The 23,583-nt window shown below is 43.7% G+C and overlaps 1 protein-coding gene across 1 annotated transcript in view; it reads left to right on the top strand.

Moving 5' to 3' along the window:
• Window positions 1–21,587, top strand: part of DRP2 (dystrophin related protein 2) — a 38,298-nt gene extending 16,711 nt beyond the window's left edge. The window contains exons 4-23 of the mRNA XM_023525236.1: window positions 901–1,057; window positions 2,439–2,559; window positions 4,082–4,350; window positions 4,743–4,889; window positions 5,337–5,415; window positions 7,150–7,210; window positions 7,505–7,566; window positions 8,596–8,670; window positions 9,600–9,801; window positions 10,025–10,110; window positions 11,725–11,882; window positions 12,219–12,385; window positions 13,977–14,088; window positions 15,268–15,404; window positions 15,717–15,782; window positions 16,036–16,101; window positions 16,923–17,066; window positions 18,862–19,099; window positions 20,263–20,383; window positions 20,708–21,587. Of these exons, the coding sequence (XP_023381004.1) occupies window positions 901–1,057; window positions 2,439–2,559; window positions 4,082–4,350; window positions 4,743–4,889; window positions 5,337–5,415; window positions 7,150–7,210; window positions 7,505–7,566; window positions 8,596–8,670; window positions 9,600–9,801; window positions 10,025–10,110; window positions 11,725–11,882; window positions 12,219–12,385; window positions 13,977–14,088; window positions 15,268–15,404; window positions 15,717–15,782; window positions 16,036–16,101; window positions 16,923–17,066; window positions 18,862–19,099; window positions 20,263–20,383; window positions 20,708–20,832 (2,593 nt within the window). The 3' untranslated portion in view covers window positions 20,833–21,587. The remainder of the gene's footprint in view (window positions 1–900; window positions 1,058–2,438; window positions 2,560–4,081; window positions 4,351–4,742; window positions 4,890–5,336; window positions 5,416–7,149; window positions 7,211–7,504; window positions 7,567–8,595; window positions 8,671–9,599; window positions 9,802–10,024; window positions 10,111–11,724; window positions 11,883–12,218; window positions 12,386–13,976; window positions 14,089–15,267; window positions 15,405–15,716; window positions 15,783–16,035; window positions 16,102–16,922; window positions 17,067–18,861; window positions 19,100–20,262; window positions 20,384–20,707) is intronic.
• Window positions 21,588–23,583: the final 1,996 nt, after the last annotated feature.

The following is a 23,583-nucleotide window of genomic DNA, read 5'->3' as shown; positions in this document are numbered from 1 at the left end:
GACTCTGGCATCGGACAAACCCAAATTCAAATCATAGCTCTATCAATGACTTAACTGTGTAACCTTGGGCAAATTACTTAACTTCTCTGAGTAATAGTAGTGCCTGCCTCATAAGGTTGCTTTAAAAATTAGTGGAAGCAAAAATGTAGCTAAAGGGCTTGGCTCAGGTGGTAAGGAGGCAATGAATAATTATTATTGTCATCTAAGGGGAATGAGCTCAATGGCTGCACATAGCCTAGGCTCGCCTCTGGCTTCTTACCACTTGGACCTCAACTCATAATTCATTTATTGAGCAAGGCAGAGAGGGATGATTATACAGTACACATTTTTCACTTTTCATATGTTAAACCTCTAGCCTTTGTCGCTATCATCCTTTGGGACCCTTGGGCTTCTTATTTTTGGTGCTTCCTCCCATGTGTGCCACACTCAACCCCTAGACTTGCCCTTTCCACTTACTGCGTCCTCTCCTGCTCAGAGGGCAGGCTCTGAGAAGCCTCTGAGGAAGAGCAGTTTGGCATGACTGGAGTTCCTCCTGGGCAAGAGGGCAAGCAGACAGCCATCACCTCTAATGCCTTGCTCACTTTCCTGCCCTTTCCAGCTTGATGCTGGGCACCCAACTGTGTTAACTGATGTCCACAAAGTGACATGTTAAGTGGTTAAGTTTGGGATACCTCCCCACCCATAGTCCTACCCATTGATTTTAGCACTGAGCACCATGTGAAGGTGTCTCTGTGGGTGGGTAGGAGGGAGGGCTCCGGACTTCCTGCCACTTCAACTAGCACAGCTCCTCTTTAATATGTTTTATATGTTAATGATATACATAAGTATTCGTTTGGAAAAAAAATGTTTTACCACTTAAAAAGAAGATTGAAAATCACTGGTCTTACCCATTGTGTGCAGTGCTCGCCTAGAGGCTTTCTCAGACCACAGTGGAAAGCTTCAGCTCCCTCTCCAAGAGATTATTGACTGGCTCAGCCAAAAGGATGAGGAATTGTCAGCTCAGCTGCCGCTACAAGGGGATGTGGCCCTGGTGCAACAGGAGAAGGAGATACATGTGGTAGGTTAGAATCATGGAGGCTGTGGTGTATAGCCTCTAAGTTGGAAGGGATCTCTTGCAATACCCTGACGGATGGACACCCAGCTTCTGTTTAGACACTTAAAGTAACAGGAAGCTATGTGCAGTCTCTTTAGTCTATGGATTTTTTCTTCACAGAAAAAGTTAAACTTTCCTCTCTATTCCTCCCATCAAATATTGGCCTCCCTTAAAATCCTGCCCTGATTTTTAATGAGAACATGAGAAAATGAACATAATGTAATATTAAGAAAAAAATATAAGATATAAAACTATATACAGGTAGATTTCAAAATCTATATAGATGTTTATACATGCATATAAAAATATAAGAAGGTACTGTATCAAAATACAGTAGTTAACTCTAGGTGATGAAATTGTTTAATTTTCTTCATACTTTTCTGAAATTACTAAGATTTCTATAACATACATCACCTCTATAATCAGAAAATAACAATAGATGTTTCTTAAAAATAAATACAGAATGCACTGGAATGATTATGTGACATGACAGAGATGTTAGCTAATGCTACAATGACAATCATATTGCAATATAAACATATCAAATGAATATGTCATATACCTTAAAATTACACAAGGTTATATGACAATCATATCACAATTAAAATTCATACAGAATGGAATATAATATAGCAAGAAAATAAACTATAATTACATGCCACAGCATGGATGAATCTTAAAGACAGTATGTTGAGTGCAAAAAAAAAAAAAAAGATACAACAAGAATACATATGGTATGAATCCATTTATATAATGTTCAAAAATGAAAGAACTAATCAGTGGTATTACAAGTCAAGATAGTGATTACCGGGGGAGTAGAGGGGATGAGATAGTGACCAGAAGGGACCATGAGGGAGACTTGTGGGTTGCTGGTGTAGTTCTGATTCCTGATCTCAATACTGGTTGCAGAGATGGAATCACTTTATGGAATTCATTGAGCTGTACACTTTTTATATTTGTACTTTTTTCTATGTGCATTTCAAGAAAAAAATTAATTAAAATCTTAATATAAATCCTGCCCATTCTCATTTTGATTTCTCTAAGTCCCTTACAGGGGACTTTCTGAGTCTTGCAGAGAAGCAAAATTTCCAACCCCAAATCCCACATTTCTCTCTACCCTGTGGCATAGACAGACCCAGTTTATACTACATAGACATCCCAGTGTCATAGTTATTCTGCCCATAGGGAAGACTGTACCTCTTTTTGTCTGGGTAACCCAAAGATACATGATAATGCCAAAGGATCAAGTTACACTTAGGAGAAGAAAGGTTGTCCATTGCAGGATGGAATTTAAAGTGATCGAAAGACTTTTCTTCCTTGTTGACCATGTTGCTAAACTTCACAGGCCTTTATGGAAGATGTCAAGTCTCGAGGCCCCTATATCTACTCTGTGCTGGAGTCAGCTCAGGCCTTTCTGTCCCAGCACCCATTTGAGGAATTAGAGGAGCCTCGTTTGGAGAGGAAAGGTGGGTAGTATTTCTCTCTTTCCCCTTCTTGAACTCTGAACTGTTAAACACCTTCCTGCCCTCCCCAAACTCATTTTCTCAGCTGTTATCTAGAAGGATAGTTTTCTCCTAGGAGTCCAAAGCTGGAGAGGAGCAAGATTCATACTGCAAGAAAAAGTAAAGAGATTAGAGGGTGGAGCAAGTGTGTGGCCCAAAGCTGTATGTGGCTCTGGAGCATCATGTGTGGCCTTCTAATGAGGCATGAAAAAGAATAAACAAAAGATTGAAATGCATTGAACTGGCTCAGTGAATCAAACTATTAATATGTCCTTTAAAAACATACTGCTTTATTCTAACATAGAGACATGTGGCAATGCTCTAATGAACCAGGAACTAAAAAAAGCTTTTTAAAATCTAAAAAGTTAGGTGGTGATGTTTGAGAAGTAAATACTGATACTGACCCTGATGACTTCTGGCCCCTTCCCCCAATAGAGTGGGCTACTCTAGGTCTAGATTCACATAAGGCAGCTGGGATTAGGTCTGAGTGGTGGCTCAGCAAGCCCTCTTTTCCAGAAGAGTCTTAAACCCTCCTAGATTGGCTATGAATAGCCTTATGTTAATTGAGCCCTTTGTCAATGCTGTTGAACCTCTCATTTACCTTGAGTCCCTGAAAAGGAGGCTGGTACACAATTTACAGCCTGACAGGCCTCAGATAGGACAAGCTCAAGAGAGAGCAGGACAATTCCAAATACCCTGAAGTTTTAAGACTCTGAATCTACCTCTGAGGATGGGAGGTCTTAGAGAGGAAGAGGTAACCTATAGTTTAGGAGCCTAGGTGGCAAAACTGGTCAAGTTATACTAACCTCTCCTTGGCTGGGTCTTCACGCCTTCTTGGCACCCCTTCTTTGGATGGAAGTGAGCTGCAGACACTAATGCAAAATTACATTCCAGGGTCATGTGAATAGGACTCTGAATGATTGGCCTCACTGTGCCTCTTAAAATATTTTACTCACTATTTACCTTGCCCATTTTTTAAGAATATGAGGAGATCCATGATATAATAGATGGAAAACAACAACATGATCTCTTGGCTATGATAGTGAATCCATGTGATAAAATCTCATAGATCTAAATACACACACACACACAAGTATGGGTAACACTGGGGAACTCTGAACAAAATTAGTGAATAACATCAATGTCAATATCCTGGTTATGATATTGTACTATACTTTTGCAAGATGCTACCATTTGGGGAAATGAGGTAAAGAGTACATGAGATCTCTGTATTATTTCTTACAATTGTATATGGATCTATAATGACCTCAAAATAAAAAGCTGAATTAAAAAAAAAAAAAACCTGAATGTGCAAAAGAGTTCAACCATGGAAAATATATATATTTGCATGTATATAAATATATGCACAAATCCACACACGTGTGCACACACATGCACATCTTACAAAGGGCTGTCTTTGTCCCTGTCTTTTCCTGGGATCCCCCTGCGTGGTTGGCCTGACCTGGCTTCCTGCCTGCCCTTGCAGATACCTCTCCCAGACAGCGGATCCAGAACCTTAGCCGCTTTGTGTGGAAGCAGGCAACGGTGGCCAGTGAACTATGGGAAAAGCTTACAGCCCGCTGTGTGGATCAGCACCGCCATATTGAGCGCACTCTAGAGCAACTGTTGGAGATCCAAGGGGCAATGGAGGAATTAAGCACTACTCTGACCCAGGCTGAGGGAGTCAGAGCCACTTGGGAGCCCATTGGGGATCTCTTCATTGATTCACTCCCTGACCACATCCAGACTCTTAAGGTATGCAGGTCCCCTCACCTGGCTACAGTCCACCCTGAGACCTGAAACTCTTCTCAGACCTTGACAATGTTCCTACTGATGAGACTCCATTGTTGACCTATACTACAACTGTGCTTATCAGTTTATGTGCTGAATTCATGGGCTGGTTTTGCTAGAGTCGCCTCTGTCATTCTACTGTCTTCTCTTTCTCTGGTATTTTCTGAGAGTAGGAAAGGAAGAGGATAAAGATAGTAGCTACCCACATCTTAGCCCTGTTGCCCTAATAGGCAAGCACCTAGGTTGTGCTATTGAGACAAAATCTCTGAGTGAAGAGGGAGGAGTTGCAGTGAATGACTAATGGTTCCTCTTTCCCACTCCCTGTCTCCTATGGCACTTGGGCCCTGTTTCTACAGCTATTCAAAGAAGAAATCTCCCCCGTGAAAGATGGAATAAAGTTGGTGAATGATCTGGCCCATCAACTTGCCATTTCTGATGTGCACTTGTCAATGGAGAATTCCCGAGCCCTGGAGCAGATCAACATCCGGTGGAAACAGCTGCAGGTAGAGAAGCCTGGAATGAGTCATGTGGAAGAGCCTCAATATAATAGGCTTAGGGCAAACTTTTTCAGGCCAAAAGGAAGTAAAGGGGCATTGCAATGGGATCTACATGATGAATAGTAGAGAATTAGGGGCCAAGGAACAGGCTTCTCAACCTCTAAGCCACCGGGTAATAATTGAAATGAAGATCTGAGAGGGTCCTGTCTAAATGTGGGCACTTGGGATAGACAGGGACAGTTGAAGAGTGACTGTGGCCTGGAATTAATGGTATTCTTCTCTTACCCTTGGGAATGCTGTGGGAGGACTAGCAGTTGGGTGACGGTGAGAGGAGCTGAAATCGGAGAAGAACCAGCCAATGAGGGAGTTCACAAAGATTCCTGGAGGTACCTGGAAATCCCACACTAAATATCTGGAATGAATCTGTTGACTTCCTACCTGTTCTTTCCATAGGTATCAGTTGGCGAGAGGCTTAAGCAGCTCCAGGATGCCCACCGGGACTTTGGGCCTGGGTCACAGCACTTCCTTTCCTGTACGTGAGACAAACTGGACCTCACTTAGCAGAAACTCAGCCACCTTCCGAGAAAGTCTACTGTTGTCTCTTGGGAGCCTAGTGGGAGCCCAGTATACCTTGACATGCAAGACATAGTAAAGATAAAGCAGTGTGGTATAGTGGTTTAAAGGACAAGTTCTTAAGTGAGAGACCTTGGTTTGAGTCACAGCTCCTTAACTTAATAGCTGTGCAAGCTTGAAAAAAAAATAGCTTAAACTTTCTGAACCTCAGTTTTCCCATATGTAAAAAGAAGGAAAAAATATTACCTAGCTCACAGTGTTATGGGTATTAAATGACTTCATTTTTTCAACAATATTTATTGAAGGCCTATTGTGGGCCAGGTATTCTAAACACTGAGGCTACATCGGTGAATAAAAGTCTTTAGATCTGTAGAGCTTATATTATAGTGAGGGAAACCAGACCATAAGCAAATAAGTATAAAATATATAAGGTAAATTGGGGACAAGTGCTATGGTAAAAAGCAAAGCAGGAAAGGCATAAATAAGAAGTGCTGGACTTAAGGAGGGCGGCAATATAATTCTGAATAGGGTGGTCAAGAAAGGCATCAATGAGAGTGTTGCAATGGAGAGGAGGTGAGGGAATGAGCTATGTGGATTTCTGAGGGATGAGCATACCAGGGAGAGGGAACAACAGTTTCCAGGACCTTAAGGCAGGAACATGCCTGAGGACCAGCAAGGAGGCCAGTATAGAAATGAGCAAGGAAGAAAGAGAGCGGGAGGTCAGAGTAGTGGCAGGAGGCCAGAGCGCAGAGGGCCTTATAGGTTAGGGTAAGAACTTGGAATTTTGTTCTGAATAGAATGCAGAACATTTGGAGGGGTATGAGCAGAAGGTTGACATGATCCGACTTATGTTTCAAAAGAGTCAGAGTATTGGGGGCAAGAGTGGGAGCAGGGAGACCTATTTGGAAGCATATAATAATGATCCAGGTGAGGTACTGTGGTGACCCAGATCAGGGCGGCAGCAGTGGAGGTGGTAGCAATATATAGATCTGAAAATTAGACATGTACACAAAGCATTTAACAGAGTATCTGGTCACATAGTAAGAACTCAATAAATGTTAATGGCAGTTAGAACCATTGCTATTATAATCACTGGTATGCAGCTATACCTGCAGAGGGCTCTTGTATCCAGGGAAACTGCAATGAGGCAGTTGGCCAGGTAACTGAGCTTCTCCTAGAAGATCTGGAAGATAAAGACATGAAGCAGAGAGGAGCATCCTTTTCCAGAGTTCCTCACCAGGGAGAAATGGACAGTGCCAGTCCCCATTGTCCCATAAGACTGAGAAGCTTGAACTTCTAGGGAAAGAGCTTTAAGCCCCAGGAGGAAAGTGGAGTCCACTTCATATCCACAGCAGCACTCCAGCTGCCTGCAGCTGAATGGATAGAAATAGCAGCCTGTTCAAGGAGAAGATTGTAATAGTGGTAGAGGCCAGGTATTCCCATTCATGCCCTTGCCCTGTCTCTGGCACATGAGCATATCAGTAACAACCTCTTCTCTTTCCCTTATCCTCAGGGAGAGTAGTGCGTTCATTAGTTTTTCCACACCTTCAGGGGCTGTTAAGAGCTGGCAATGAGAGTCAGGAATCCCCTTTTGGGGCTTGACCTCTACTTGAGAGGATATATCAAGGGAGTCACCAGGGGCCTGAAGAGCAATAGTAGCCAGCTTCTCTCTCTTTCTGTTCTTCCCTACCAGCCTCTGTCCAGGTTCCCTGGGAGAGAGCAATTTCACCCAACAAAGTTCCCTACTACATCAAGTGAGTGACCATCTGAATCAGAAGCGGGTCAGTCACCTGCTCCCTCGCCTTTCTTTTTTTTACCTTTCCCTGTTGTTCTTTATCTGTTGGGATTCTTCCATTTAGTCCAAGTTTTCTTCCTACTCATCTCAAGATTCTGCCTGGGTGAAGGTGAACCCTTGTGCTTTGGGATCTTCAAGGTTCACCTTCAGATCCTGAAGCTCTTTGCATCCAACCTATCACTGAGTGGTGCATGCATATGTGTGGGGGGAATGGTAGTGTGGACCTTCATGCTATTGATGCTTTTGTTTGTAGCCACCAGGCTCAGACCACATGCTGGGACCATCCCAAGATGACTGAGTTATACCAAACCCTCGGTAAGAATGTGGGGTTCCTGTATAGGGTGGAGATCTGCCTTTGTTCTATAAGAACAGAAGGGAATCCCATTCAACAAACAGGTGGGAATGAAAGTGAGTTCCTTGTCCCCCAGCAGCCTTCTTTCATATCCTGTCTGGACCTCCCTCAACTGGAGGCTCTACATTTCCCCTGGACCATTTAACCATCGCATTAGGGAATTATACTTACAGATGTGAATCAGGTCTACTTTAAAAGGCACTGTCCAGAATGCAATGAATGTGACTCTCACATGCCCTATCTTTGGCTACTAAGAGACACTAACCATTAGGTTACAAATTAATTTTATCCATGTTGATGTATGCGAATATAGTTCATTAATTTCACTGCTGTAGTCTTTCATTGTGTATACCACAGTTTCTTCATTCAGTCTACTGTTGATGTAGGTTGTTTCTAGTTTGGAGTTAATAAGAACCATGCTGCTAAAGAGCTCTTGTATATATCTTCTGGTGCATGTGTGCATGTTTTTCAGTCTACAGATCTAACATTGTTTCAGCATGTTATGACAAGCATTTTAAAAATTGAAATAGACTAGGAAATATGAAGGTGCAACATATCCTTAGCAAAAGTCATATTTGATATTAGTTTTGTTATGTTTTTACTTTATCAAATCCATTGTTTCCTGAAATGTTTGATTCAGTTATTTATACATGCACACATGAGTGTATGTATATTAGACCATGATGTAGAATGAATTTCTTACTATGCATCTTAGTCAACAAACATTTGAAAATCACTACTCTGGGATAATAACTGGCTGGATTGTAGGATACATAAATGTTCAATTTTACTAGGTAGTACCACATTTTTGTTCCAAGGTGATTGTATCAGTTTACACTTCTAACAGCAGTTCTCATTCACCCACATCTTAGCTGACACTTCTTATTGTCAGACTTTTAGTTTTTGCCAGTCTGGTGGTTATACAATGGTATCTTGTGTGGTTTTAATTTGCATTTCCCTGATCTGAGTGGGTTTCTTTCCATTCTTTGCAGCCGACCTCAACAACATTAAGTTCTCAGCCTACCGCACTGCCATGAAGCTACGCAGAGTCCAGAAGGCACTGCGCTGTAAGTCTCCCATTGCACTTCCTTTAAGGCCTTCTACCCACTCCTGCTCTTCCTCATCTGTCGGATATTTCCCACTTTCATCCCACCTTGACCAGGGTTGTTGATTGGCTTGATGGGAACCCTCCAAAGGCTGGGATATACTAGCTGTGGAAACCTGCACTTTCCAGGGCCCTTCCATTCTCCCCAAGCTCTGGAATTGTTTCCAAATTAACCCACAGCTATCTTCTTCCTTGTCCCTTCTCTGCCCAACATGGATAATCAAGCAACTTTTTTATGGCAGAAAGTATCTTAGCTGATGATTTGGAGCCACTGGGAGCTTGTGTTCTTTTGCCATCTTGGGGTTATTGCATGTAGCAGCAGAACTGTTGAAACAAATGCCAGTGGTTAGGGGACAACATGGTTGCAGATATAATGTGCCTTCTGGCCTTTCTCAGAGATGCTGTTCATTTAATCTTCTTGTTGTGTCTGCCTTCACTAATTCCAGCATTGGGGACAATTTAAAAGTCCTCCTGAGGTATGTCGCATTTACCCAGGCGCACCTGAGCCCTCACAACTGGTCTGTAGGTTCTCAGAACAAGGTTTATGGACAAACCTATTTGCAGTTGAAATGTGTGTAAAGACAGAGAAATTTAAAATGGGATTTGACCTCTTGGGAGTTAACACAACAAAGGAGGTGAGTTTACTCACATCCCACCATCTTTTTGAAACTAATGTCAAAGAACATATGGGTATAGAAACATTTTGGATTAATTTAGGGGGCCTTTTGCTGCCTCCTTCCTTGGTATGAGCAGCTCTGTAAAGGGCAAGCTTGTATCATACTTACAGTTGGTCTGAAGATTGTCAAATTTGGTGAAGCTGGTGGCCTCATCTCCTTGTCTAGCCCCTGGGGTTCTTCTTTTGGCTATACTTTCTCCCTCTCTCTTTCTCAGTGGACCTGGTAACTTTAACCACAGCCCTGGAGATCTTCAATGAACATGATCTGCAGGCCAGTGAGCATGTGATGGACGTGGTGGAGGTCATTCACTGCCTGACTGCCTTATACGAACGGCTGGAAGAGGAAAGAGGCATCCTGGTCAACGTGCCGCTCTGTGTGGACATGAGCCTCAACTGGCTCCTCAATGTTTTTGATAGGTAAGGGCTTGCAGCCCTGGCAGCCTCCAGTATGAAATTCAATGGGACATCTAGAGTAGACCTGGTGGGAAAAGGTTCACTCTCATGGTAAACTTGCACCCAGCTCAGCTTGGGGCATCGTTGGCACAGAGCCCTGCTGGGATCAACTCTGTGAGGGAAATGGCTGCCAATATGTTAACCCTTTCCATATATTCATGTTCTCAGTCTCTTCTTTTAAACCTAGTGGTCGCAGTGGAAAGATGCGGGCATTGTCCTTTAAGACTGGCATTGCATGCCTGTGTGGCACAGAAGTGAAGGAAAAACTGCAGTGTGAGTACAACTCCAAAGTCTAGAGTGGAGCTGGGTGGAGGGAGAGGTGTGGGATATAAGACAAGCAGAAGGTAGGTCTTATGACTTAGCAGAGGGCTACTTGGATTACCTTGTGAGGCTTCCTGGTCCAGGCTTTTGCAAAGAACCCACGATAGCCAAAGGCTAAGATGGACCTTAGGCCTGCTATTATTTCCTGTGTCACTGCAAGGGGTTTAGTTCCTTCAGATTTGATGTAATTACTTGGCCAGGATCTGAGTTGGCATCCTAGGGTACCCAGGACCCAGACTTCCTGGTTTCATTCCCCCATGACTTATCAGGCTTAGCCCTCTCCCAGTCTGGAGCTCAAGCATGTCACATTCTACTGGAGACTTCCCATGTGATTACACAGCAATGGCACAATAATCCATTACTGGGAGGTAGACAGTATATCATTCTGTAGTTTTTAACCTCTCTGGAGTCTAGTACCTTTGCTTTCCTCTTCACCCTCCATCTGTGTACAGCATTTTGTACTTTTCTGCAGCAACATCATTAGTTGTCAAGTGCTTTCTTTGTGTTTACCACTGTGCTAAATGTGGTGAGTACTAGGTTCAATTAGACATGGTCCCTGCTTCAAGTAGTTTACAGTCCAGAGTAGGAGATAGAAGTACGCAGAAAACATTTTTTACAAAGCACTAATTAGACTAATCGGAATGGCAAAGGATATGTACTACATCAGATCGCAGAAGAGATATGACAGCGATCTGGGAAAACTTTACATTTCAAAGCATGTCCATAGCTGTGATATTATTTATTTCTCCCAACATTCCTTTGAGTTGGGATTGACAATGATTATTTATCTTCAATTTACAAGTAAGGAAACTGCAGCATAGAGAGATTCATGACTTACCCAAGTTTCTAAAGCTAGTCAGTAATGGATCCAGAACTAAAATCTGGGCTCTCTGCCTTCTACATTTGTGTTTTCTAAGCCTTAGGTGAAGCATGAAGCAGACAGACAATAATCTCTGGAGAAGTTTTTGTAAGATTGGGGTAGGATGGGGGAGTTCCCAAAAGGGCAGGTGTTAGCCATATTCAAATATAAGTACCACAGTTTATTCCACAGTTACTTAGAGGATCAAATGCTTTGATTTATCTCCTCTTTTTGGATTATCTATGCCAGAGTTTCTTTCCATTTATGTGGATAATTGAGAGATTACTGCAGTATCAGACTATATAAGCTATATGAATAGGAGAAGATAGAGCAGACCAAGTGTGACTCATGTTCAGGTGCCCTTGAGCCCCTCCCCCGCATCTTGCTTCTTGAGAATCTGTTTCCCCAACAGTGTTATATCTGTGTCTGGCACTGCTTTCACACACAGCTCACTCTTTGTCTTCATCTCTCTCTCTCCCTCTTTTCATGTCTGTCTCAGTTTTTCTCTCTGAACTCAGGGAATGCTCTTTTTAGAACTCCTGGGCTTCTAGAAGGTCAGGGATGGACCTCTAGGTATTCCAATTTCAAAAGTCATTAATTAAGTCTGTATGCTTTTTTTTGTCTTATTTTTTCTGTTCTTTCTCCTGATACCATTCTCTGGCCTTTTCTGCATCTGGGTTGGCTACAACTTATGGTGGGGCCAGCAGATCTCTTCAGCCAAGTTGCCAACTCAGGCAGCCAGTGTGACCAACGCCACCTTGGTGTCCTGCTTCATGAGGCCATTCAGGTTCCTCGTCAATTGGGGGAAGTAGCAGCCTTTGGGGGCAGCAACGTGGAGCCCAGTGTCCGTAGTTGCTTCCGTTTTGTGAGTATGGAACTGGAGAGAGTAGAAGGGAGGGATGGTGGGGGGAGGGTGGAAAGAAGAGAGGAAGGACTAAGAGCTAAGCTTCTGATCTGAACTACTCAGATGTAAGGGAGTTTGTTGGGATGGAACAACAGAGCAGAGGGTTCTCTGGGCTTTTAGAGTCAGAGTCCTGCTAGAGAGAGCTCCAGCTCTCCTAGGACAGGGCAGAAGGTAGACACTTCTGGAGAATAGGCCAACCCAGGCTTTGCCAGTTCTCCTGCTCCTCTGAGGGCTGCAATTTTAAGCACAAGACATTTTAGGTCTCAATCATTGCCATTGGGCTTCTTGTTTCCCTAGAGCACTGGGAAGCCAGTCATTGAAGCTTCACAGTTCCTAGAGTGGGTCAACTTGGAGCCCCAGTCCATGGTGTGGCTGGCTGTTCTGCATCGGGTCACCATTGCTGAGCAAGTGAAGCATCAGACCAAGTGCTCTATTTGTAGGCAGTGCCCCATCAAGGGCTTCAGGTAGGGAAAACAATACCTGATAGAATAATAATAATAAATAGTCCATGTTGCATATAAATCATGTATTACAAAATTATATCATTACACCTAATCTATTATACATTGTTATATATCATCGTAATCCTTTCTATTGCAGAATATTTAAATTTTTTAAAAATTGGAAATGATGAAATATTTTCTTTTGTTTTAATTGTATTATGAAATATTCTAGACCTACAAAAATGTATAGAGAAGCAAAAGGGAAAGGGTGAGGGAATATCACAGAAAGGAAAATAATTTGCTCATGTTTTCCCAGGAATCATTAAGTAGAACCCAGAAGCCCCATCATCCTGACATAAGAATACCTATGTACCAAATAGTATGCTGGCAAATGGTTCACAACCAACTCTCTAGAAAGCAAGAAAGAAACCTAATTTGCAGCATTTGCTGATTTCCATGATGTAAATACTCCCACTGTGGCCGATGTCTGGCTACCCATAGGAGGTTGGGAAGAGATATGCAGTTACACATTTATTTCCACCATGTAGATCCAATAGACGTAAACCTCGAGAGCATAGATAATAGTAAATTAATTATGAGGTGATGAGTTTTGAGCATTTATTACTTTTGTTTTTAATATAATTCACTTAATTGTGAATTTATGTAATTTATTTTTTAAATAATGGCTCTATTTAACAGCCAACTTGGAAAATCCTTGAAATTTTAACAACTGGCTGTCATGAGCTGTGATGAGCCAGCTTCAACACCCCATAGAGTGTGCCCACCACCAAGCTTGAGAAATAAAACATTATTATAATACATTTGAAGTTCCTCTGATTACATTCTTCACCTCCTTCCACAGGGATAACCACTATCCTGAATTTGGCTTTCATCATAAAATGCTCAATTTTTTTTATAACTATTTAAAGCACTAACGCACACTCTTTTCACAATCATCCTGCTTTTTATAAGCAAATGAGGCATAGAGGTGGATTGTGACTTGCCCAAGTTCATGCAGCTGGATAATATAGATACAGTGTAGATCCAGGAGTAGATGTTGGATCCTCTGACTTCTCCAAGTGTTTCACCATTCTACACTACTAGGTCTGGGCAGCTCAGCCTGGCTTTGGACCTGGATCTGAAGAGCTAATTCATATTGGTTAATAATAGAGTTATTATTATAAATAACTTTTGGAAATAACTTTTAGCCAACTTGCTCAGGGCTGGTAGAAGAACCCACTTTGTATTGAAAGCGTAACTTCTCCAATGTAGGTGGTGGTACCTGTGAGACTGGACCCTTTGGGGCCATTCTTGTTTAGAAAGTTGTTTGATGTCATGATCTCTTTACCCCTGCTACCCCTTCCTTTTAAAAAAGATAGTGAGACAATGCTGTTTCCCACACTTTTTGGAGTCTGAGCATATGATTTCATGGAGATTTATGGTCTCTAAGATAAGGCTAGTCATTTAGTGAAGACTCAGTCACTGCTATGCATAGGAGGTTGAGTATGTTATAGCTCCATGCCTCACCCCCTTCTAATGTGTGTGTATATTTGTATGTTAGGGGAATAGGGAGGTCACTATGGTACATTGGATCCTCTGTCCTCTCCTCCAGGTACCGGAGTCTGAAACAGTTTAATGTGGACATCTGCCAGACTTGCTTCTTGACAGGCAGGGCCAGCAAAGGCAACAAGCTGCACTACCCCATCATGGAGTATTACAACCCGGTACGAAGCCTCTGGGCTGGGCGGGAGGGCAGATCTCAGGTTCTGGGCCCTTGACCTACTTGGCCAAGCACTAGCTATCTGTATTCTGCTCTCCTCTGGGGAGCATTCTCCAAACAGTCCTGGTGATTCACCAGTTCAAGATTTTCAGGCCTCTCTGTTCTTCCAGCAGAGCTTCTCTCTCACCAGAGTGGCAGCTGGCTATAGCAGCCCAGAATATGCTTAGCCATTTAAAAGGCACTCATTATTTTTAGACAGAGGTCTCAGGAAAAAGTAGAGAAAGGCAGTTCTAGGGAATGAGCCTTTCATTGCTCAATTTAGTTTTTCCGGCCTAGTTTTCTGTATTGCTCCTGTCACCTGGTCTTTACCTGCTGCTTTATCATTGCTTCCATCCCTTCTAGTCAATACCAAAGTTTGTACTCAAATTAATTACTCAGTCTCTTGGTGTGGGCGGGGGGTGTTCTTTACCTAGGTCCCTAATTCCACCTTGTTTTCACTGGCAACCATGCACTTCATAGCCACCTGAGTCCAGGTTGGTCAGCATCCCTGAATTCCAACCACAGAATTTCTACACTGCTGTGTTCAGGATCCACAGCTTCAGGCTTTGCTGCCTGAACTGACTCTCCTACCCTACCTCCCCATCTTTCAATCTGTTTCCCCACAATCCACCCTCCAAGATGTCATCTCTTCTCTAAATTCTCTTGGCACAGAAACATGTGTGACCCAGTGGGAGCAGAGACCTTGCCCTTTATTTTTCTTTCATTATCATTTTAAAGTAAACATTTTAAAAGTCATGAAAACTGGCTCAAGATGGTAAACTGGTAATCCTCTACCTCCGGCTTATCTTCTACATCCCTAGAATTTATACAAATGATATTTTAAAAATGAACAAATATGTGCTCATTGTAAAAGGTTCAAATTACATAGAGGTGTTTAAAATATAAAAGGAAAGTCCTCCTCTGTCCTCAGCCTGGCCCACACCCTTCTGGTCCAACTTCTCAGGGGCAACCAATGTTCACAGTTTGGCATGTGTCTTTGAGACCTTTTTCTAGGAGCAGGGTATGGTAGACATGAACAAAAGTGGATTACCAGTCACATTCCCTGCTCTAGGGAAACAGCTACAGCTCCCCCAGAATATCCTGAAGCCATTAAGGTGAGTTCCTCTACCCTGTTTCCTCTCAGACCACATCCAGTGAGAACATGAGGGATTTTGCCATAACCTTAAAGAACAAATTTCGCTCAAAGCATTATTTCAGCAAACACCCTCAGCGAGGTTATCTGCCTGTACAATCAGTGCTGGAGGCCGACTATAGTGAGACGTGAGTACTAGTGGCTGGGCATGGGCTGAAGGCAGCCTGGCTGAGCCTGGGGATGTGAAGGGTTTGAGTCCCACATGGGTAGGGGTATGTTCCAGGGCAAACCTGACTAGTGACGAGACAGTTCAACCTGGGCATGACCAGGAATCTGGCCTGAAAAATAGACCCTGTAAATCTAGTCTCAGTGTCTTGTTCCCATGAGCTCTTGCCCATCTCCCTAATGTGGTAACAGGGGGCAAGGAGGGTGGCGGCGAGGAAACAGGCTGCCCAGCTACCCAGTCTCTGATCCTCTGAGTCTTTGCTTCCTTCCTCTAGGCCGGCTTCTTCCCCAAGGCTGCCACATGCTGACACACACTCCCGCATTGAGCATTTTGCCAGCAGGTACTACCAGGTTTGGGGGAGAGGGATTGTAAGGAGTGTCACGGGGAAGGGGTTTTCAGTTGAGGCAAAGAGAATGGGGTCAGGGCTATGGGAACATGCACAGCGGGGTACATGGCAGCCAGCAAGACCCAACACTTACGGGTGGTTGGGGCAGCCTCCAAAACTGATGATTCTATTGTGGAATTAAAGTCCTTGAAATGAAAGCAGGCCTCACATCCTGTTTTCCCTTCTGTTCCTGATCTTTTTTTCCCAGGCTTGCTGAGATGGAAAGTCAAAATTGCTCCTTCTTTAATGACAGCTTGTCCCCAGATGACAGCATGTGAGTTTCCACAGCTGCTTCTTTTCTGGAATAGCTCTCTTTAGGATCCCTCTGCCATCCTTTGGATAGGGTATATCCTCAAGGGGAGGGAGGTGTGGTGGTTAGGGTCCTTGATGCCCTAAGGAAAGAAGGATGATTTCTGGGCACAATGTTTAGTAAGAGAAGCAGTCTGCCCTCTATTAAATGACCTGGGGAATTAATAATGCACTATTCCCTGCCATCTGCCCAGATCCCTTCCTGTTGCAAGATCCCACCCTTCTATGCCCAACTTTGAGAGAAAAAGAATATGCTCTCATCTAAAGTTACAAAAGTGAGCCATTATCTTATGATCAGGATGCCAAAGCCTCATCTAGTGCCACATTAATCCTGGGGAGACACCAGGGACTTGACGAAAGTGTGGCCCTTCATCTCCATGGAGGTACCTGGCCTGCTCAGAGGCCTAGGAGCTGCTGGCTACATGGATCAATCTGGCCCTGACTGGGATTCAGGCAGGCTGTGATCCCTCCCTGGGAGTGGAAAAGTAAAGAGTAGGGGAACAGCACAAAATAGGGAGTGATTTGCTCATTGTTTCCCAGGGGCTTTTAATAGAACCCAGAAGCCCCAACATCCTGAAAACACTCTCTCCTAGTACCCCTAACCACGACTCTTCTACCTTCGAACACTTTGATTCCTCTAAGGCCTTTCCTTCTCTACATGACTTAGAAGCGAATCCTTCAGCATGCATCTCCTGAGGCCTGAGCTGGGAGCTGAGAACTCATGCCCTGAGCTGTTTCTCAGTTCAGTGCCTGGCCACCTCTTTTCCTCTCCCCACACCCATGCAGAGACGAGGATCAATACCTATTGCGGCACTCCAGCCCCATTACTGACCGGGAACCAGGCTTCGGACAGCTAGCTCCATGCAGCATGGCCACAGAAAGCAAGGGGGAGCTAGAGAAGATCCTGGCCCACTTAGAGAATGAGAACAGGTGGGTGTGGTAATGGCACAGTTCTGTGTGGGTTCTAGAGTCAGACAGCTTGAATTCAAGTCCTGCCATTTCCACAGCCTAGCTATGTAGCCTTAAACAAGTTTCTTATATTTTGTGATCCTCCATTTCCTCATCTGTAAAATGGGGATGATGAAAATAATACCTCCCTCCTAGAGGCACTTGGGAAGATCAAATGATCAGGCATATAATGTGTTAGCCAGTAACTGGCTTACAGTAAGGGTTCAATAAATGCTAGCTATTCTAGTAATTATTTGCATCTTTTTAACTCAACCCAAATAATTCCAAGTACTCACTAGATATAAAGAGAAAAATGAAAATCCAGAGAATACAGAAGAGTATACATGTCTCTGCCCTCAAGGAATTGTCAGGATTGGAATGGAAAGGGATACTTAGCATTTAGTGAAAGTAATAAAAGAAGAGGAAGGTAACACTGCATAGCCCATTTGAGGCCTGGATGAGGGAAGGTAAAGAAGATGACAGGGGATGGCATTAATCTCCATAAAGTACCAGTGGCAGCAGGGCCTAAGGAGGGTCCAAGCCACTTTGTGAGCATGTAGTAGAATCTGTAACATCCCTCAGAACGGTGCTTCGCAAACATTAGTGTGCACTTGGGGAGTTTGACAAGATGCAGATTGTGATTCACAGGTTTGGAGGGGGTGGTCTGAGTGCCTACACTTCTAACCAGCTTCTGGGGCGTATCCATGCTGCTAGCCCACAGATTGTACTAGGAGTCACAAGCCTTTAAACAGGGCCAGTCTATGAGGTGTTCTTTACTGGTTGAAAGCAAGATAAATACATAAATAAAGAGTAAGCTTTTAGAAACTTGTATTTCAATTTGACATTGTCATGACATCCCAGCACATAATTAGTAGATTTGTCTTCATTGAATAGGGTAAAGACCAGTTTGAGTTTTGTTGAACTTGAGTGGCAAGTCACATGTGGTATGAGCTGTGTACTAACTATGCGCATTTGGACTACATATTAGTCCACAGTGAATTGAAAAATCCACTATTGTTTTTCACTATGGATAGTTAAAAAATTTTTTTTATCACTATGGATAGTTTAAAAAAATTTTTTTCAATTACCAGTGACATACAATGATATATCAGTTTCAGGCGTACAACATAGTGATTAGACATTTATATAACTTACTAAGTGATCACCCCAATAAGTCTTCACAATGGATAGTTTGAGAAACACTGCATTACAATAGCAGTGGGCAGGCCCTGGAAAATATTGGGGAGAGAGTAATTTGTTGTGGAAAAAAAATAATAACATCCCCCAAAGTAGACCATCTTTTTGGCATTTGTTTTCTTGATGACTCAACATGGGTGTTCAAAGTAGGCCAAAGAGGAGGGCAGTTGATAGAAGAGGCAAAATGGGTGATCTTTTGTTTATGTTATCTTTCCCTGGAATCTAAAAATCTTAAAATGGAGTAGGCGAGTCAGTGGCTCTAATGCCTCATATTTGCAGACTGTGTTTCTGCCTGATTTTAAGGTCAGAATTAATCCCCAAAGCAGCACATCAATGCCCAGAGACATTTGTTATAGGAAATGTCAACTCTCTCTGCTCTGAGGCCCAAGGATGGCAGAATAAATGACATATGTACTGGAGAGAAAGTGGATATGGCCATTCAAGCAAGAACATGGCTGGGGTGGGGATGGAGATGGAAGAGCAAAAGGATTACTGACACCTAGGTATGAAGGGGCATCTGGGACCTGGACAGTCAACACCTCATTAAGGCTATAGGTCTCGGCTTTTCTGTCCCTGTCAGGATTCTCCAGGGAGAGCTGAGACGGCTGAAGTGGCAGCATGAGGAGGCTGCTGAGGCACCAACCCTGGCTGAGGGCTCTGGTGAAGTGTCACAGGACCACCGCAATGAGGAGCTTCTGGCTGAGGCCCGGATCCTTCGGCAGCACAAGAGCCGCCTGGAGACACGTATGCAGATTCTTGAAGACCACAACAAGCAACTAGAGTCCCAGTTGCATCGCTTAAGGGAGCTGCTCCTGCAGGTAAGGCTGGAGCCAGAGAAAGGACCCGAGCAGCCCCTGAGCACAGGAAGGAGAGATTGGGAGCTGGGGAGTATGACAATGAAGAGAAAAGAAAGAGCTCCTTTGCAGTGGCTGTTAGATGACCTTCTGAAGAGAACTGGGTTGAAAGTTGGGGAAAGTGGCAGAAGGAAGGGGCTGGTATGTCTCATTTCTTGGCCAATTCTCTTCCACCTAGCTTCCACTCCACCCTTGTGTGTTACTCTCAAGTCACTGTGGGGCCTGGGACAAAGGGAGGACTTCTGAAGGCTCACATCCCTACAACACTTTTGAACTCAGTATTAAAAGAATAAAGGTCAAAGAATCATCCAAAACATTGATTCTACTATTATTATGTTTGCTGGATAGAAGCAGTTTTGGACATGCTTGACAAGAGAAAGATTTTTGCTGTGAAGGAAGCTCTTGTCACTTTTTGTCCTTTTCTTCTTCGAGAGGTAGTATATATGATGTGGTGTAGCTCTGGAGTCAGACAGCCCTAGGCTTGAATGTGGCTCTGCCTGTTAGTGGCTGTGGGGTGTTAGGAAAATTACTTAGCTTCATTAAGCTCCAATATTCTCATCTGTCAAACAGGAATAATATACCAACTTCATGGAATTGCGGTGAACATAAAGCGAGATAATGTATTTAAAGAATTTAGTATGATGCCAGCAATATAGTAAACATTTCATAAATGTTACCTATTATTGTCGTTATACATACCAGGTGATACTACCCCTGACACTTCCCCAGACTCTCCAAGGGATAGCTTCTAGACGCCGGAGGTCTCTAACATATGATGGATAAACTGAGGGTCAAGTGTGTAACTCTGCATTTCCAGAGAGAATTGGGTTTTAAATAGCTTAATTGTAGCTAAAATGACAGCAAGAGACATTTAGGTGCAATACCACTCTTATAATATAGGAAACTTTGACACATGTTGTTGAAGGAAGAAGATATAATCAGTAATTGAATATTCTAAGAAGTTTCCTTAAAGGGGAAGCCACCATTTAGGGCACTACGAAAATTTCTTAAAGTCCAAGGACAAAAGGATGGACATGAGATCTCTAAGGCCCCTTTTAAGCTCAGGAGTCTATCAAAGTGATATCAGGAAAGCAAAGCCACTTAAGTCATGCATTACTTCTTGCTAGCCACCCACCGAATCAGATTGCAATGGCTCTGCAAGCTCGTCCCTAGCTTCATCTCCACAGCAGTCAGAAGGCAGTCATCCCCAGGAGAAGGGACTCACTACTCCAGACACTGAGGCTGCAGGTGAGTTCTTCCAGCCCCTCCCGGCCCCTACCTCCATGCTTTTGCCCTGCCCCATATCTTCTGTCTAAGGTTCTGCTAGATCTGGGACTAGTTTCTCCTCATGGCTTTGGGTTTAGCATCAGGCATGATTGGCTTATTGACTGATTCATTCATTTTTCTATTCTACACATATATTTTGAGCACCTCCCATGTATTATGCCTTGTGCTGGGAAGACACAAATTCTCTGGACTTGCCCTTCAGCTGGCCACATCCTACCTCAGCCCCCTGGCTTCATCAGGGACTCTTATCTAGCTCTCTTCCTAAATTTCTATTTTCTAATGCAGATGATGTGGGGTCAAAGAGCCAAGATGTCAGCCTGTGCTTGGAGGACATCATGGAGAAGCTCCGCCATGCCTTCCCCAGTGTGCGAAGCTCTGATGTGACTGCCAACACCCTGCTGGCCTCTTGATGGAGCCAGATTCCCATCCTATAGTCCATAGTCCCCTCCCAGTTCTGGTCAAAGCCTTCCCCCAGCCTTCACCCAACCTTTCCAGTTCCCACTGGCCCCACATTCCTCAGCCAGAGTTCTTTGGGCTCTGGGTAGCAGCAAGGATCTGTTGCAATATGAGGTGGGTGTGTGGGGGCCAGGGAAGGGAGAAGCATGATTCTTTTGACACTAGAAATCAGCTCTCTAATCCTCAAGTTTGAGACCAGTCCCTTAAGTACGCTTCTGTTGCAACCCAGGCAAATGGCACTCAGAAGCCATTCAGATGGGGAAGAGATAAACTCCCTTGCAGAGTTAAGCAGTGCCCACTGGTGTCTTTCCTTCTCCATGGAATTATGGAGATAGGGAAGCCTAATGACCCCAGGGTTCCAGCATTATGAATCCACAAGAGTTAGCCCTACTCTCTGGCCCAACTCAGGGAGGTAAAAGGGTATTCCCAAGATATCCCCTCTCTAGCAAAGTGCCCCTGAAAAATGCTGGGCAGCATGTGTCATATTACTTCAGCTTGAGGGCATATTTTTAGCCATCCTACTGCTACCTAGATGTTGTTTCTTCCTCAGATATCTTCAGTTCCTCTGCCTCAGTCCTTGACAGACCTTCCTCAAGGCAGGAACAGTTCATTCTGATTCCTACTTCCATCTTATATTTGGAAACATTAAAGAAATACTTATGAGCTTAGATATTTTTCCCCCTGATCCTCCTCTTTCCTGATGCCCTTAGCGTCCTGAGAGACCAGCTGAGTTACTCTGAGAATCCAGCTGAAGCCACTCTTGGCTCTTCTGAGTCTACCCTCACAGCCTTGGGGGAAGGCCAGCAGCTTGCTCAGCAAGGAGTTCTTGTTCTCCTTGGGTGAGGAAGGGGAAGCCATCTACTAACCTGGAAGAATGTGACTGCCCAACACCCTTGTTTCTTTTAGACCGAATCGTATGAGGTGGCTGATTGTCCCTAGCTAATCATAAGATAGATGCAATGGGCCACCTAGAATAGTGGCCCCTTCCCAGGAGCCACTGGCAACTTTCCACCCAGACAATAGTAAGACCTTGTGTATAAAACTGTTCTAACTCTGGGATGTGAACCCGATCCTCAAACTGAACTATTCCTAAGCAGCATATACCATGATCCCTTTTTCCAGAAACTGTTCAGAATAGATAGCAAGGGTAGCGTGTTGTGCTTTGGAACTTTGAACAGAGACAGAGCCCACTTAGGCAGCTTTCTATCAAAAGGGGCTTTATAACCTAGAACCCTGCAGTCAACTTCATTTGCCTAAGTTTATATGCTTACATATCTATCCTACCTATGTACTGTACATCAGTACTTCCTTGGCCTCACTCACACATTAAATTCTAATACCTCTTGAAGCATTAATGTTCTGCCTTACTCTTTGTAAGCCTAAGCCTCTGATCGAACAGATAGATGTATCCTGGCTTTTCCCCCTAGGATATCTCTCCATTCATGTTTAGGGTGAGCTGTCATCAAGACCAAAGCAACAGAAGCCTATGGCTACAGAGGAATCTAACAGGTAGAGTCACTTTCTTCTCTTCACTCACTCCAAATCTTGCTTTGAGACCTAGGCCTTGGATGAATTTTCCTGGGCTCCTCTAAACAATGGTTCAGGTACCAAAACAGAGCAAATTTTAGCTTTACTCACCCCAACCAGAAAAGAAAGAACAAATAAGGTTTTTATTAGCCTTTGTCAGGCTAAGGCACAGAGTATATCTTCTAGCTCATTCCAATTTTTAAGTCTGGCTCAGGGTCTTAAAGAAAGCCATGGTTGCCACCGAGGTCAGGAGGGTATCAGATAGTTGGGGCACTATGCTATAATCGAGCAGTGGGCCAGTGGGTAGAACTGCTGAGAAGCTAGATTAATCTGCTGCAGGGGAGAGAAGGCAGCAACTTGGGTCCAAAAGCCTAGGATTGCCTTCTTCTGGAATTGCCAGGGAGACGCTAAGCCACATGTCCAGGGTATCAGACCTCATCACAATGTCTGTCTTAGTGCTCATAAGGTCTCTGGGCAGGAGGACTTGGGTATCTGGGTATGTGATGGGCAGGTCATAGGACATCAAACACAGAGCCTGGGCATCTGTTCATGAATAGGGAGGGGGAAGCTATATTTGTAGGGGCCTAGATAGTGGACAGAAATGAGATAGAAGAAATTTGCTATACAAGAGAGAGTTCAAGGTCTTCGAAGTGTATACCTGCCTCAGCTTTAGGAGGGTAGATGTTATAAAACAATCTTACCAGGAAAGTCCTGGAAAATTCTTTGCATAACCCCCACTCCGCTCAATAGATCTTGGGCTGCTGATGGCCTGTGGCATCTGCACTGGGCCAGGGATGGTAGGAAGATATAGATCTTGTTACGTAGGATTTGTGCTGTAGGTGGACTGAAGCAGCAGGTCAAGAGTTGAATTTTCACTAAAGGGGTCACTGACACTTTGTGGTCTTGTGTTTACCTTAATGCCCAAGGTAAGTACAGGCATGCCTCATTTTATTGCACTTCACAGATGTTGTGTTTTTTTACAAATTGAAGGCAAGACCCTCCACCAGCAAAAATATTACGACCCGCTTTATTGCGGTGGTCTGGAACCGTATTAAAAATATCTCTGAGGTATGCCTGTGTATCGCTCAAGGGTCCAGTGGCAATTACTGCAGCATGTGTGGGTTCTTTGCTCGCAGTAAGGTAAATGGATCCTTGGGTGCTATCAATCCAAATTAGGG

The sequence above is a fragment of the Pteropus vampyrus genome, unplaced genomic scaffold (genome assembly GCF_000151845.1).
Source record: "Pteropus vampyrus isolate Shadow unplaced genomic scaffold, Pvam_2.0 Scaffold543, whole genome shotgun sequence".
Lineage (NCBI taxonomy): Eukaryota > Metazoa > Chordata > Mammalia > Chiroptera > Pteropodidae > Pteropus > Pteropus vampyrus.
The sequence above is the reverse complement of the archived record's forward strand: the minus strand, read 5'-3'. Positions and strand labels throughout refer to the sequence as shown.